The 14,426-nt window shown below is 37.8% G+C and overlaps 1 protein-coding gene and 2 non-coding genes across 3 annotated transcripts; 1 reads left to right on the forward strand and 2 right to left on the reverse strand.

The window, feature by feature from the left end:
• Window positions 1-679: 679 nt before the first annotated feature.
• LOC111776285 (pathogenesis-related protein 1-like) lies at window positions 680-1,180 on the reverse strand. Its single transcript, XM_023655699.1, has one exon. It carries the CDS (start codon window positions 1,178-1,180, stop codon window positions 680-682), a length of 501 nt encoding a protein of 166 aa, XP_023511467.1.
• Window positions 1,181-3,622: 2,442 nt separating this feature from the next.
• LOC111776535 lies at window positions 3,623-3,762 on the forward strand. The gene has a single exon (XR_002812269.1). It is a non-coding gene; the product is annotated as a small nucleolar RNA Z247 (small nucleolar RNA).
• A 9,505-nt stretch (window positions 3,763-13,267) lies between these two features.
• Window positions 13,268-13,347, reverse strand: TRNAL-UAG. Its single transcript has one exon. It is a non-coding gene; the product is annotated as a tRNA-Leu (tRNA).
• Between the last annotated feature and the right edge of the window lie 1,079 nt (window positions 13,348-14,426).

The raw sequence follows: 14,426 nt of genomic DNA on the forward strand, positions 1-14,426 counted from the left end.
AATCTTAGACATAACATGATTGGAACCTATCCTTTAAAACCATAACATGACCTTAAACTCTTTCCATTTCCGAGCATGGTTGGACTCTTATTTAACATGACCTTAGAATCTTTCTAGAACCGTTAAGTAGCATAAAATCATTTGTATCTTCACAACAACCATTAAATCCGTTGGAGACTTGATGATCTTTAGATCCAACGGTTGTAATGCAAAATCAATGTCGGCAGCTCCCTCATCGAAATAGATATTTTGGATGAATAGTCTAGAAAATTTTAAAATAAAAAGAGAAAATTCAGCACCATTATGAGACAATCCTGAGGTGCAAGCTTCATCTATAAATAATCTAAAATTGAAGACTAAATAAAAAGAATCAACAAACATACACACATCCAAAAGAACCAAATAATTATATTAAATAATAAAATACATCAATGTAAAACGATTAAATTAACAACAAATCAGATTGGCTCAGCGGAAGCGTGGTGGGCCCATAACCCACCGGTCTCAAGATTGGATTGAAACCTGGCTCTGATAAAAAGAGAAAGGCTTCCGACGACTTCAACCGTTACTTAAATTAAACATGTCACATGCAAATAAAATATGAAAAAATTCAATTTAAAATCAATTTAAAATTTAAAATGGAGAGCTTTATAGTTTATTTCTTAAATTGAAGGGTCCTTTAATATGGCCACTCCCCAATGACATTGCCTGGTGGGTCATAGTTGCAGGTGATGAATGTACCGCCATTGTTGCACCTCACTTTTGCACATCCAACTTTTGTTGTGTTTTGCCACACCACTTGAGTGTAGTGGCCGCACATTTTTCCTTCCGTGCAGGTGTTGGAGGCATAATCGTAGAATTGTTGCTCATCCACCCACATTTGAACTGCTTCAATGCCTGTCATTCCACTAGAATGCATTGCAAGATTCTCGCCATAAGGCCCATTAGAGTGCAACAGTTGACAGTCATTGCTACGTTCATTGGCATATTGTGTAGCATAGTTTGCTAGTTCTTCATCCCACATGATGGGTTTGATGCCAACTTGGACAGCGCTCACTTGAGAACGAGCAATATTATGAGCGTCAACATAGTCTTGAGGAGAGTCTTGAGCGAGAGACGAAGGAAGGATAGTGATACAGAAGACACAAAAGAGAGAGAAGGAAATCTTTACGAGACCCATTTGGATTGGATCGTAAAAGTTGAAAAATATAAGGAAATGGGTGTGGAGAGAAATGGGATGGGCATGGTTTGTATTAATATAATTGAAGTTGGAAACTTAGGGTTTGTATTTGTTGAACAAATCTTGGGTGATGGAGAAGTTACCCAAGTTGGATGGCTATTTACAATTTGGCCCCACATATTTAAATAAATACGAAAACAACCCCTTTTCAAATATATATAATAAAATAAAAATAAAAAAAAGAAAAAGAATAATACATTAGAGGCTGCTGAGTAAAGGATTTATGATCAAATTTGTACAAATAAATATTTTAAGTTTAGAATTACCCATATTTTGTTTTAAAACACCACAAAACACGACATCCTATNGTCATTGCTACGTTCATTGGCATATTGTGTAGCATAGTTTGCTAGTTCTTCATCCCACATGATGGGTTTGATGCCAACTTGGACAGCGCTCACTTGAGAACGAGCAATATTATGAGCGTCAACATAGTCTTGAGGAGAGTCTTGAGCGAGAGACGAAGGAAGGATAGTGATACAGAAGACACAAAAGAGAGAGAAGGAAATCTTTACGAGACCCATTTGGATTGGATCGTAAAAGTTGAAAAATATAAGGAAATGGGTGTGGAGAGAAATGGGATGGGCATGGTTTGTATTAATATAATTGAAGTTGGAAACTTAGGGTTTGTATTTGTTGAACAAATCTTGGGTGATGGAGAAGTTACCCAAGTTGGATGGCTATTTACAATTTGGCCCCACATATTTAAATAAATACGAAAACAACCCCTTTTCAAATATATATAATAAAATAAAAATAAAAAAAAGAAAAAGAATAATACATTAGAGGCTGCTGAGTAAAGGATTTATGATCAAATTTGTACAAATAAATATTTTAAGTTTAGAATTACCCATATTTTGTTTTAAAACACCACAAAACACGACATCCTATGATGTCTGCATGTCCAAATTATAAATCTTTTCTAATTATATCCCTTGGTTATGAAATTTTAAAATATACAAAATTAAATAGTCTATTTTATTTTTAATTATCAGTCATTCATTCCATGAAATCTTTAGGTGTCCAATAGTATGTTCGCTTACCTTAAGAAGCTTAATCCAACAATTTTATGCTCCTTTTAGTTAAAGGTTCAATTCAAATGGATATGAGAATAGATCGTCCAACCTTTTAAGAATACGAGAATAGATCTTAACTCTTAAGCTAGTTAAATTAAGGGAAAAAATATTGATTCCCATACGATCTAAAATTTTGAGCCCAAAAACAATTGAGAGAAAATTGATAGCTATCGGCAGCGAAACATTCTCACAACCTGTTGTAGTGGTCAACTTACCAGACCTAGTTCATGACCTGACTTCTGAGCATACTCAAAGCATGAATGACAACCGAAGTTATAATACCCGATAGTTTTAAGGTATCACATAAGATTTATATAAAATAGTTAAAATGATCCATATAAGCCAAAATATTAATGCTAAAAGGGGAAAATAGTCCTTCCCATTTTTATCGAATTTATAGAATTTTTAATTACTTAGAGATTAGAGAGAGAAGAAATTTGTAGATACTAAATAAAAAATGGAAAAAAAAAAAAGTAATAGATAAATTTTAGAATTTTTTTTTGTATTTTCCATAAAAAATAATAAAATATTAAAAAAATAGCAAATTTGTAACGTTTGTACCCAATAGAATAGGACATATCTATTTAGTAAGAGAATCTAATCTATCTAGTAAGAGAATCTAATGATTTCGTGGTTTGTCAGCATGGATCGAGAATAATCTACTGATTTACTTGTTTCTTACCATGAATCAAGGAGAATCTACTGATTTCATGGTGTGTTACCATGGATCAAGGCCCGCCATGTCATTCAACCTAAAATGGTATCAGAGACAAGGTTTATTCATTAACAATGTCTATCATATCTTCTTACTCCTCCCCATCCACCATCTCCAATACGATCTCATCTACTATGGCGTTCACCTTTAGCCCAATCCTTCTCCACGACGTTGTCACAATCCATCTCATAAAAAACAACTTCATCATATGGCAGGCTCAGCTCCTCCCCTACCTACGGAGTACGAAGCTTATGGGCTACCTCGATGGCACCATTGCCGCACCTGCCAAGCTGGTCCCTTCCTCAACCGCTATTGTTGCTGACCTGGTCTCTAATCCGACCTATAATCGGTGGTATGATCAGTTTTAATAGGTCCTTAGAGGCCTTCTCTCCTCCATGTTTGAGGAGCCTTCATTATGTGGTTGTCGTTACTACGTCCAAGGAGGCGTGGGATACCCTGCAGCGGATGTTTTCGTCGTCCACTTGTGCTCGCATTGTTCAGATCCGTGTTGAGCTCACCACGTCCAAGAAATGTGATCTATCTGCGGCAGATTATTTTTGCAAGATCAAAGGGCTGATCGTTGTCGGCTCTGCCTTACGGGATGATGGCGTGAGCGCGTATCTCCGTGCTGGTCTTGACCCTAACTATGATCCCTTTGTCACCTCGATGACTACCAAGAGTGAATCCCTGACGCTTGATGATGTGTTTACTCATCTAATGACGTTTGAAACTCGCCAACTACAACACCAGGTTGAACTTTAGTTAAATCCGGGATCTTTGACCAATTATGCTTGTCGTGGTGGTCAGCAGAAGATCCGTGGGCGTAGGGATTGTGGTCATAGTCGTTCTCAAGATGGCATGCCCTCTCATCCTGCTGGTGATCGTCGTGACCCTTATGCTCATTTTTCCTGCCATATCTGCGGCAAAGTGAGGCATACTGTCATTCGCTGCTGGCCTAGGATGGATGATTCCTATCAAGATGAACCGCCTTCTGCGGCACTGGTGGCTACTTCCTCTTACAAGATTGATCCAAATTGGTGCAGAGACACAGGCGCCATAGATCATATCATCAGTGACCTGGATCGTCTTGCTGTGCGTGAACGCTATCATGGAGGTGAACAAGTTCAAGTCGGCAATGGAGTAGGTTTGCGTATTTTGCATATTGGTCATTCTTCAATTAATACTGCTTTTTGTCCTCTTGCATTGCGTAATATTTTGCATGTGCTTGAAATTTCCAAACATCTTCTTTTCGTTCATAAATTTTCTCGTGATAATGACGTATTCTTTGAATACCATCCTTGAAATTTTTCTATTAAGGATCGACGGTCGAGGAAAAGTCTTCTAGATAAAAGGTGTGAGTCTGGTCTCTATCCTATTAAGTCATCTGATGTCGATGATCTCAAGCACGCCTTAGTTTAACAGATCTACTACTCACGCCCAATGGCATGCACGTCTTGGACATCCTTCATCCTAAGTAGTAAAGTTAATTTTGTGTCTTAATAATATTTCGTGTGCTAGTGAGTCACCTTCTCCAATTTGTAATGCGTGTCAGTTAGCAAAAAGTCAATAGTTACCATACACTAGTTCTTTTCATAGGTCTTCGTCACCTTTGGAACTGATTTTTTCGGATGTTTGGGGTTCTACACCTCCATTTGTTGGGGGCTTTAAATATTATCAATTTCATTGATGATTTTAGTAATTTTTTGTGGATCTATTTGATGCATGATTGTATAGAAGTTTCTAGTATACTTTTGCAGTTCCATGCTCATGTTGAGCGCCTCCTAGATACCAAAATCAAGTGTGTCCTATTTGATTAAGGTGGGGAATATCAGAAAATTCATAACACATTCTTTCCTTCCCTTGGAATTGCTCATCGTGTTTTGTGCCCTCACACCCATCAACAAAATGGGTCTGCTAAACGCAAGCATCGTCATATTTTTTAAACGAGCCTTGCCCTTTTAACTCATGTTGATGTATCTATTAAATTTTGGAATGACGTGTTTCTTACAGCCACATATCTCATCAATCGTCTTCCTTCTCGTGTCATCAATAAAAAATGCCCCTTGGACATCGTTTTCATACCCCCACCAAATTACTCCTTATTAAAAGATTTTTTGGTGTGCTTGTTGGCCTCATCTTCGCCCTTATAACAAACAAAAACTCTCTTTTTCGATCCAAGGAATGTGTCTTTCTAGGCTACTGTTCTTTACATAAAGGGTGTAAGTGTCTTGACACCGATTCTGGTCATGTCTATATTTCTAGAGACATCATATTTGATGGGAATGTTTTTTTATTCAAGAGAGCCCCACCCAGTTCTTCCTCAACCTTGCAGCCGACGCACAATGCCCCTGATTTGTGCAACTTGCATTTGGGTAACAACAGTACTAATTTGGAGAATGATCATATTCATATATTTGTGCCTACTAACTCTTTGGATGCAGAAAATATGGTGCCCACATCAGCTTCAGGATTGCCGCCGCAATCCTTTGAGTTGCTGCTGCGCGAATCTACATCGGTTGGTCCGCCAATGATTGGGGCTTCAGATCCCCCGCCAGCAGATGATATTGCGTAATTCCTGGTCGGATCCTCGGCCGCTGGTCGACCGACTACTGTAGCATCGGTTGCTCCCCTCGCAACGGTTGGTACGACTGTCTCCTCAGTTGTGGATCCTGCACCTACTACTCATCTGTATGGTACTCGATTGAAGAACAATATCAATCAACCCAAGGTGCGTACATATGGAATAGTAACATATTCTATGGTTCGGTCTTCTACCTCTGGACCTACTTCACATATTACTGCTATGGAGCATCCCCTCTGGTGTCAGACAATGAAGGATGAATTTCAGGCACTTCTCAAAAATAAGACACGACACTTAGTTCCTCCTCGTGCTGATCTTAACGTTATTGATTGCAAATGGGTTTTCAAACTCAAGCAAAAGCCAGATGGCCTACAAAGCACGCCTTGCTGAAGGGTTTAAACAACACTATGGTGTTGATTATGATGATACCTTCAGTCCAGTTGTTAAGTCCTCTACCATTCATCTCTTATTATCTCTTGCTATTTCTCGTGGTTGGGCTATTCCGCAGATTGATACTCAAAATGTTTTTTTCATGGTTTTCTTAATGAAGATGTTTATATGAAGCAGTCCCCTCGATTTTTGGATTCTCAACATCCTGGTTATCTCTGCAAGCTGGATAATTCGCTTTATGGCCTAAAAAAAGCTCCGCGTGCCTGGTTTTCTCACCTTAGCTTCAAACTATTATAGTTGGGTTTTACACCTTTAAAGGCTGATGTCTCTCTTTTCGTTTTTAACAAGACAGGCATTCGAATGTGTATCCTCATCTATGTTGATAGCATTATTATCATCAACTCATTTTCTACGGCTATTGAGAAACTTCTTTCACAGCTTCAAGATGATTTTGTAGTCAAGGATCTTGGCACTTTGAGTTATTTTCTTGGGATTGAGGTCTGATACTTCCAATGGACTTGTTCTGACACAAAATAACTACATTCAAGATTTATTTTCTAGAACCAATATGCCCACCTCCAAAGATGTGCTCACATCTATGCTTCCTAGTGAGAAGTTGTTATTAGATTGTGGTGAAAAGCTCTCGTCTGAGGATACGACTCGCTATCAGAGTGTCATTGGTGCTCTCCAATATTTGTCTCTGACACGTCCTGATATATCCTTTTGTGTTAACAGATTGTACCAGTTCATGTCCTCCCCGACTTCTGTACATTGGGCGGCGGTCAAACGAATTCTCTGTTATCTACATGACACTATTGATATGGACTTATGTCTTACAAAGTCCAGCATTGATTTGCTTTTGATAACGTGAACATATCGCAAAGGAATATTTTTTAAGAGTGATACTCATTCATGCCTAAAGTGACCCGAGATCTTCCACCATTTTGTGCTCCTGGAGACTCATATTTTCCTCTTCTAGGTGGGATGCCCTACACCATGTTTTTAATAGAATGTCACATTCGAACCTTATGTTTCCTTCACCTAGATGAGATGCCCTAGCCACGTACTCTGGGAGACCTTGTGGGTAAACATCACCCTCACGTACTCTGGGAATTGAAGCAATTCTATGTTGGATGACCTCCTAAAAATATTTCTAGGATGCATGTGAGTTAGGACAAAACATGCTGGGAGAACTTGTGTTAGTCTGTAACGACCCTAAATTTCACCTATTTAATCTAAGGTCATTACTGTATCTTGAAATGCGGAATATACATTAAATGGGCCATGTTCATAAATGGGACTTACACTCCCATTTTATTACCTCGTGAAAGAGAAAATGATTACAAGGGAAAGAAAGGAAAAGAACATTATTGAAATAAAGGAAAAGGAACAAAACCGAAATGAATGTCTTATACTACCCTATGGTTTATTATGTAAATACAATTCAACCTATACTAACCTATACTAATAATGCAAACCGAATTCAACCTAGATAAAAATATAAAAAATATATATAAAAAAAAAAACAACTACCCTATGCATGTGTCACAGTCTCGGGGTGTACGATGTCGTCGTCGATGTCACATGGGTACCTTACCCTTATCGGAAAAGTAAAGTAGCACAAGGCTTGAGTATTTCTAGAATACTCACTAAGTGAACCCCTATCGGGGTTATGCCACAAACACATGCAATGAAATGATGGGACCTATCTTTCGTTTCGTTTCGTTTTCCCTACGATGTTGTCCTAACGGGTAATCGTGGACGTGTACCATATACTCTACACACAGCCCATACGTGTGAGTGTGGGCTCACCAGCTAGTTCGCACACCGCTGGGCCACTTTCCTTATCTGGTGGGCATACTCTGGGAGCCCCTTATGCCGGGACCCGTTAAAACTAGTAACCGTCACGGCAGCGCTATGCAAAGCATAACGATCGTTGTCCTGCCATTGGATGTACATGTATGTACCCTCGTGATGGGATAGGAGTATCCCCCAGATGCATGAACACACAATATGCATGAGGTCCCCACTAGTCCTACATTTAACATTAATGAACATAACCCCTTGTCACGTTTCATGCTTACATGTCGTTCTCATTTTCATTTCTTTACGTATCATACATATTCCTATCGGGGTTATGTTTCCATGTAGTTTACCATATTTCATGTCATACATTTCATGCTATTTACATTCAAATATTCCGTACAATCATGCCATAATCATTCAGGAACCACATATCGTCACATGCATATCATATCACATCAAACAAAGCAGCATACATAGTATACATTCACGTTCACATGAGTTCGTACTTAAGCACATTAAACTGGCATACAATTCAATGACACATGCAAATCCACGGGCACATGCCAACATACAACAATTAACGCGTAACCTACGACGGGTGAGTCACTTACCTGGTTAACTTAAGTCGTTGTCACGTANCGGGGTGTACGATGTCGTCGTCGATGTCACATGGGTACCTTACCCTTATCGGAAAAGTAAAGTAGCACAAGGCTTGAGTATTTCTAGAATACTCACTAAGTGAACCCCTATCGGGGTTATGCCACAAACACATGCAATGAAATGATGGGACCTATCTTTCGTTTCGTTTCGTTTTCCCTACGATGTTGTCCTAACGGGTAATCGTGGACGTGTACCATATACTCTACACACAGCCCATACGTGTGAGTGTGGGCTCACCAGCTAGTTCGCACACCGCTGGGCCACTTTCCTTATCTGGTGGGCATACTCTGGGAGCCCCTTATGCCGGGACCCGTTAAAACTAGTAACCGTCACGGCAGCGCTATGCAAAGCATAACGATCGTTGTCCTGCCATTGGATGTACATGTATGTACCCTCGTGATGGGATAGGAGTATCCCCCAGATGCATGAACACACAATATGCATGAGGTCCCCACTAGTCCTACATTTAACATTAATGAACATAACCCCTTGTCACGTTTCATGCTTACATGTCGTTCTCATTTTCATTTCTTTACGTATCATACATATTCCTATCGGGGTTATGTTTCCATGTAGTTTACCATATTTCATGTCATACATTTCATGCTATTTACATTCAAATATTCCGTACAATCATGCCATAATCATTCAGGAACCACATATCGTCACATGCATATCATATCACATCAAACAAAGCAGCATACATAGTATACATTCACGTTCACATGAGTTCGTACTTAAGCACATTAAACTGGCATACAATTCAATGACACATGCAAATCCACGGGCACATGCCAACATACAACAATTAACGCGTAACCTACGACGGGTGAGTCACTTACCTGGTTAACTTAAGTCGTTGTCACGTATATATCCTTAATGGAAGTTTGATTCCGTCCTTTGAAATCCAAGTCAACCTATGTGAGCCAATGACATTAGTTTCAAGTTTGAACTCTATAAAATTATTTCTCTAATTTACATGATTAAAATTATGATATTGGACAAAATTTAATGGAGTTTCATGCCCTCTAATCTTTTCTGTTTTATTTTTAAATTCTGTTCAACAAATCTTCTCTTCTCCCTCTTTGTAATTATTTTATTCTGTAAATAAATTTTCAATTCCATAAACATTTTTAATTCTGTAAATAAGATATTCCTCTAACTATATTTATTTTCTAAACAGATATTGTTGGCCAATTTTAATGGATTGTTTGTCTACTGTCTTACACAACTAAAATTTTAAGGATTCTAACCTTACTTCCTATAACTTCCAATGCTAAAAAAAAATAAAAATAAAAATAAAAAATCTAATTAATTGAATATGGGATCTGATTATTATATGATCTAATAAAATATGATGAAAAAATATTTGATACTAAATTTGATTTCTTATACCCATAACTATAAGGGAAAAAGGAAATCTGAAATTGGATTTTACCTAGACAAAAATCGATCTGCATCATATCCTTGTTAAAACCCTTTTACTTTTTCACCTTTTTTTCTGTTTATTTTTTTGATGAACTGTGATATGGTGGGGTTGAGGAAAGAGGATGTAGTTGGGACGAGAGGTTAGTAAAGAGAGGTGGGTAAATNTTTACGTATCATACATATTCCTATCGGGGTTATGTTTCCATGTAGTTTACCATATTTCATGTCATACATTTCATGCTATTTACATTCAAATATTCCGTACAATCATGCCATAATCATTCAGGAACCACATATCGTCACATGCATATCATATCACATCAAACAAAGCAGCATACATAGTATACATTCACGTTCACATGAGTTCGTACTTAAGCACATTAAACTGGCATACAATTCAATGACACATGCAAATCCACGGGCACATGCCAACATACAACAATTAACGCGTAACCTACGACGGGTGAGTCACTTACCTGGTTAACTTAAGTCGTTGTCACGTATANAGATTATTCTTTATTTTTTTTATAATTATTTTTATTTTTTATTTATTTTTATTTTTTATTTATTTTTATTATTAGTAATTATTATTGTTATTATTATTATTATTATTTTGGACTATTACATAGACTCTGGGGATAGTCTTCACTCTTAAGAAGTGAGATTGACCGCCACCTAATGTACAGAAGGTTATGTGTCCTTGAGAAAGTCATTGAGGACGATTACTAAGTTAAGTGGGGGAGAACTTCACAACCTCACTTTGAGAATGTAGGTTGTGACCCCCACACCCAAGAAATGTCATACATTTCATGCTGTTTACATTCAAATATTCCATACAATCATGCCATAATCATTAAGGAACCACATATCGTCACATGCATATCATATCACATCAAACAAAGCAGCATACATAGCATACATTCACGTTCACATGAGTTCGTAGTTAAACACATTAAACTGGCATACAATTCAATGACACATGAAAATCCACGGGCACGTGCCAACATACAACAATTAACGCGTAACATACGACGGGTGAGCCACTTACCTGGTTAACTTAAGTCGTTGTCATGTATATATCCTTCATGGAAGTTTGATTCTGTCCTTTGAAATCCAAGTCAACCTATGTGAGCCCATGACATTAGTTTCAAGTTTGAACTCTCTAAAATTATTTCTCTAGTATAATGGTTAAAATTCTGATATTTAGACAAAATTGAATGGACATGCCCTCTAATATTTTCTGTTTTATTTTTAAATTCTGTTCAACAAATCTTCTCTTCTCCGTCTTTGTAATTATTTTCTTCTGTACATAAATTTTGAGTTCCGTAAACATTCTCAATTCTGTAAATAAGATATTCCTCTAATTCTATATTTATTTTCATTCGGTAAACAAATATTGTTGGCCAATTTTAATTGATTGTTTGGCTACTGTCTTACCAATTTATGAATCGGCTACTGTCTTACCGATTTATGGATCTGACAACTAAAATTTTATTGATTCTAACCTTATTTACTCCGGGTGCAAACAAAAAAATCTAATTAATTGAATATGAGATCTGATTATTATAGGATCTACTAAAATATGAAAAAAGATTTGATCCTAAATTTGATTTCTTATACCCATAACTATAAAGCAAAAAAGGAAATCTCAGATAGGATTTTACCTAATAACCACCAAAATCTCTCCAAGTAGATCTCCATCATATCTTTGTTGAAACACCCTTTTACTTTTTCACCTTTTTTTGTGTTTATTTTTCTTTGAACTGTGGTATGGTGGGGCTGAGGAAAGAGGATGGGATTGGGACTAGGTTGGTAGAGAGAGGTGGGTAAATTTTATTTTTATTTTTGCTCCCCAGCCCATGTGTCGGAGGTTGGATTTTAGCACTCGTTATCCATGATGCATGTCGTAAATTGTTTAGCATGTACACGAAAAATTCTGATGCTTAAGAGAACCAAAATGGATAGACGTTTGAAATGTCCAAGTGAGATGATTGACACATTGGTCAGATCCAAACGAATGTGTCTGAGCAAACCAATATGGTCGAGCTATCCCGAGACATGAGATTACTTCATGATTCATGGGTCGCATTGTAGGAAACCGAGATGACGATGAGATACAACAGTGTTGTGTCACACACGGTTAAACATGCATGCATAGCGTGTGGTCAAACAAGCTTGGATTCTACATAAGTGATGTTTGTTTACCGAAGGCAAACATTGCCTAAGGTCCGACAAAGCCACAAAGTCGGGTGAAAAATGTGAATGTTAATTGAGTACCCCTTAAGATTTATCGTGAACGTGTCAAGATCACGAGGTCGTACATTTAAAGAGGTATAAAATGGTCGAAGTAGGATTAGACTCTTTCCATAGTAGACACATTTAAAAATCATGAGGTTGAAATGACAGTTGTGAGATTTGAACCCGTTGGAACAAAGCCTAAATCTAGCACCTTAGACCACTCAGCCAAACTGTGTTAAAATATATAATGATGGTCGAGCTATCTCAAGACATGAGAAATCTAGCACCTTAGACCACTCAGCCAAACTGTGTTAAAATATATAATGATGGTCGAGCTATCTCAAGACATGAGATTGCATCCCGATGCAACACCTTAGACCACTCAGCCAAACTGTGTTAAAATATATAATGATGGTCGAGCTATCTCAAGACATGAGATTGCATCCCGATGCAAGGGTCGTGTTGTTGGAAAGCGAGATGACGATGAGATTCAATGTTGTTGTGTCTGCACACGATTGGACACAGGTGAAAAATGTGGATGGAGATTGAGTACTCCTTAAGGTTTTTCGTGAGCATGTCAAGATCACGAGACCACACAACTGAAGAAGTATTACTAGACACTCTTGACAGTAGACATAACTAGATGGGCTAAGACTTCAAAGCCAAAATCTAGCACAATAAACCACTCGACCAAACTGCCCCAACATAAGAGTTTGAATAAATAAAGATAGTTGAGCTATCTCAAGGCATGAGATTGCATCACGATGCAAGGGTCGTGTTGTTGAGAACCGAGATGATGATGAGATTCAACGTTGTTGTGTCCCACACGATTAAACATGCACACATAGGCGGCGTGTGTGGTCAAACAAGTTTTGATTCTATAAGAGTGATGTTTGAATGTCGAAGGAAAACTTTGCCTAAGGTTCAACAAAGCCACAAAGTCGGGGGAAAATGTGAATATGGATTGAGTACTCCTTAAGGTTTTTGCAAGCGTGTCAAGCTCACGAGGCCGCACAATTGAAGAAGTATGACCATGACTCTCTCGACAGTAGACGCGTTTTAAAATCGTGATGACAAAACGTAACTAGATGTGCTAATAGTTGTCCTGTGGCTTTACAAAAATTTAAAATAAATGACAACTGTGGGATTTGAACCCACGCCCTTTCAAACCAGAGCCTAAATCTGGCACCTTAGACCACTTGGCCAAATTGTCTCGATAAATTTTTTTGAACAAACAAAGATGGTCGACCTATCTCGAGATATGAGATTGCATCTGGATGCAAGGGTCATGTTGTTGGAAACCGAGATGACAATGAGATTCAACATTGTTGTGTCGCACACGATTGAATATTAATGCATATGCGGTATATGTGGTCAAATTTAAAGAAATGTAGCTTTTGCATGGAAAAAGTTAACTTTCTTGGGTTTGTAGTTTCATCTAATGGTGTTGAGGTTGATGAGGAGAAAGTGAAGGCTATAAAAGATTGGCCTACACCTAAAAATGTAAGTGAGGTATGAAGTTTTCATGGTCTTGCAAGTTTCTACCGTAGGTTCATTAAGAATTTTAGTACAATTGCTTCACCCTTGAATGAACTTGTTAAGAAAAATGTATCATTTATATGGGAAAAAGATCAACGAACCCTTCTCCTATAGTACCTTCCATTCCCTCTTTTGTCTTTCGGCTTGACTTCCTGTTCCGGAGCTTGACCTTCTCTTCTGATAGTTTATCTCTGTTCTTTCATTTGATTCTGGATATTACCTTCCCTTGCCTGATTTCCGGAGGTAAAGCCCTCTCTTCTTATCTTTTTCTCGGTAAATGGGTNAGGTAAGGAGAACATTGTTGCAGATGCTTTATCACGCAGGTATGTCCTCCTCAATACTTTGAATGCTAGGTTGTTGGGTTTTGAACACATAAAGGATTTGTATCAACATGACATGTTCTTTGCTCCTTGTGAAAAAGGACTCATTGTGGATAATTACTTGTTGTTAGATGGATTTTTGTTCCGAAAAGGCAAACTTTGTTAGGATCGCACAACAACGCACACGCTCGATCCAGATGAACACAAAGAAAAAAGAATAGAGAAAATTGCAAGGAGAACTCTGGCTAAAAGAATTTTTTATAGATGACTTCAGGTGTGTACAGCAAGAGAGAGTACAGAGAATAGAAAGTACATTTCAAAGCTTTACTGGATGGGATATATATATGGTTTAGTCTACTAAATATAGCTTTACCAGATTTAACCATCTACTATATATAGCTATTTACCATATATAGCTTTACCGGATATAGCT

The sequence above is a fragment of the Cucurbita pepo genome, chromosome LG15 (assembly GCF_002806865.2).
Source record: "Cucurbita pepo subsp. pepo cultivar mu-cu-16 chromosome LG15, ASM280686v2, whole genome shotgun sequence".
Lineage (NCBI taxonomy): Eukaryota > Viridiplantae > Streptophyta > Magnoliopsida > Cucurbitales > Cucurbitaceae > Cucurbita > Cucurbita pepo.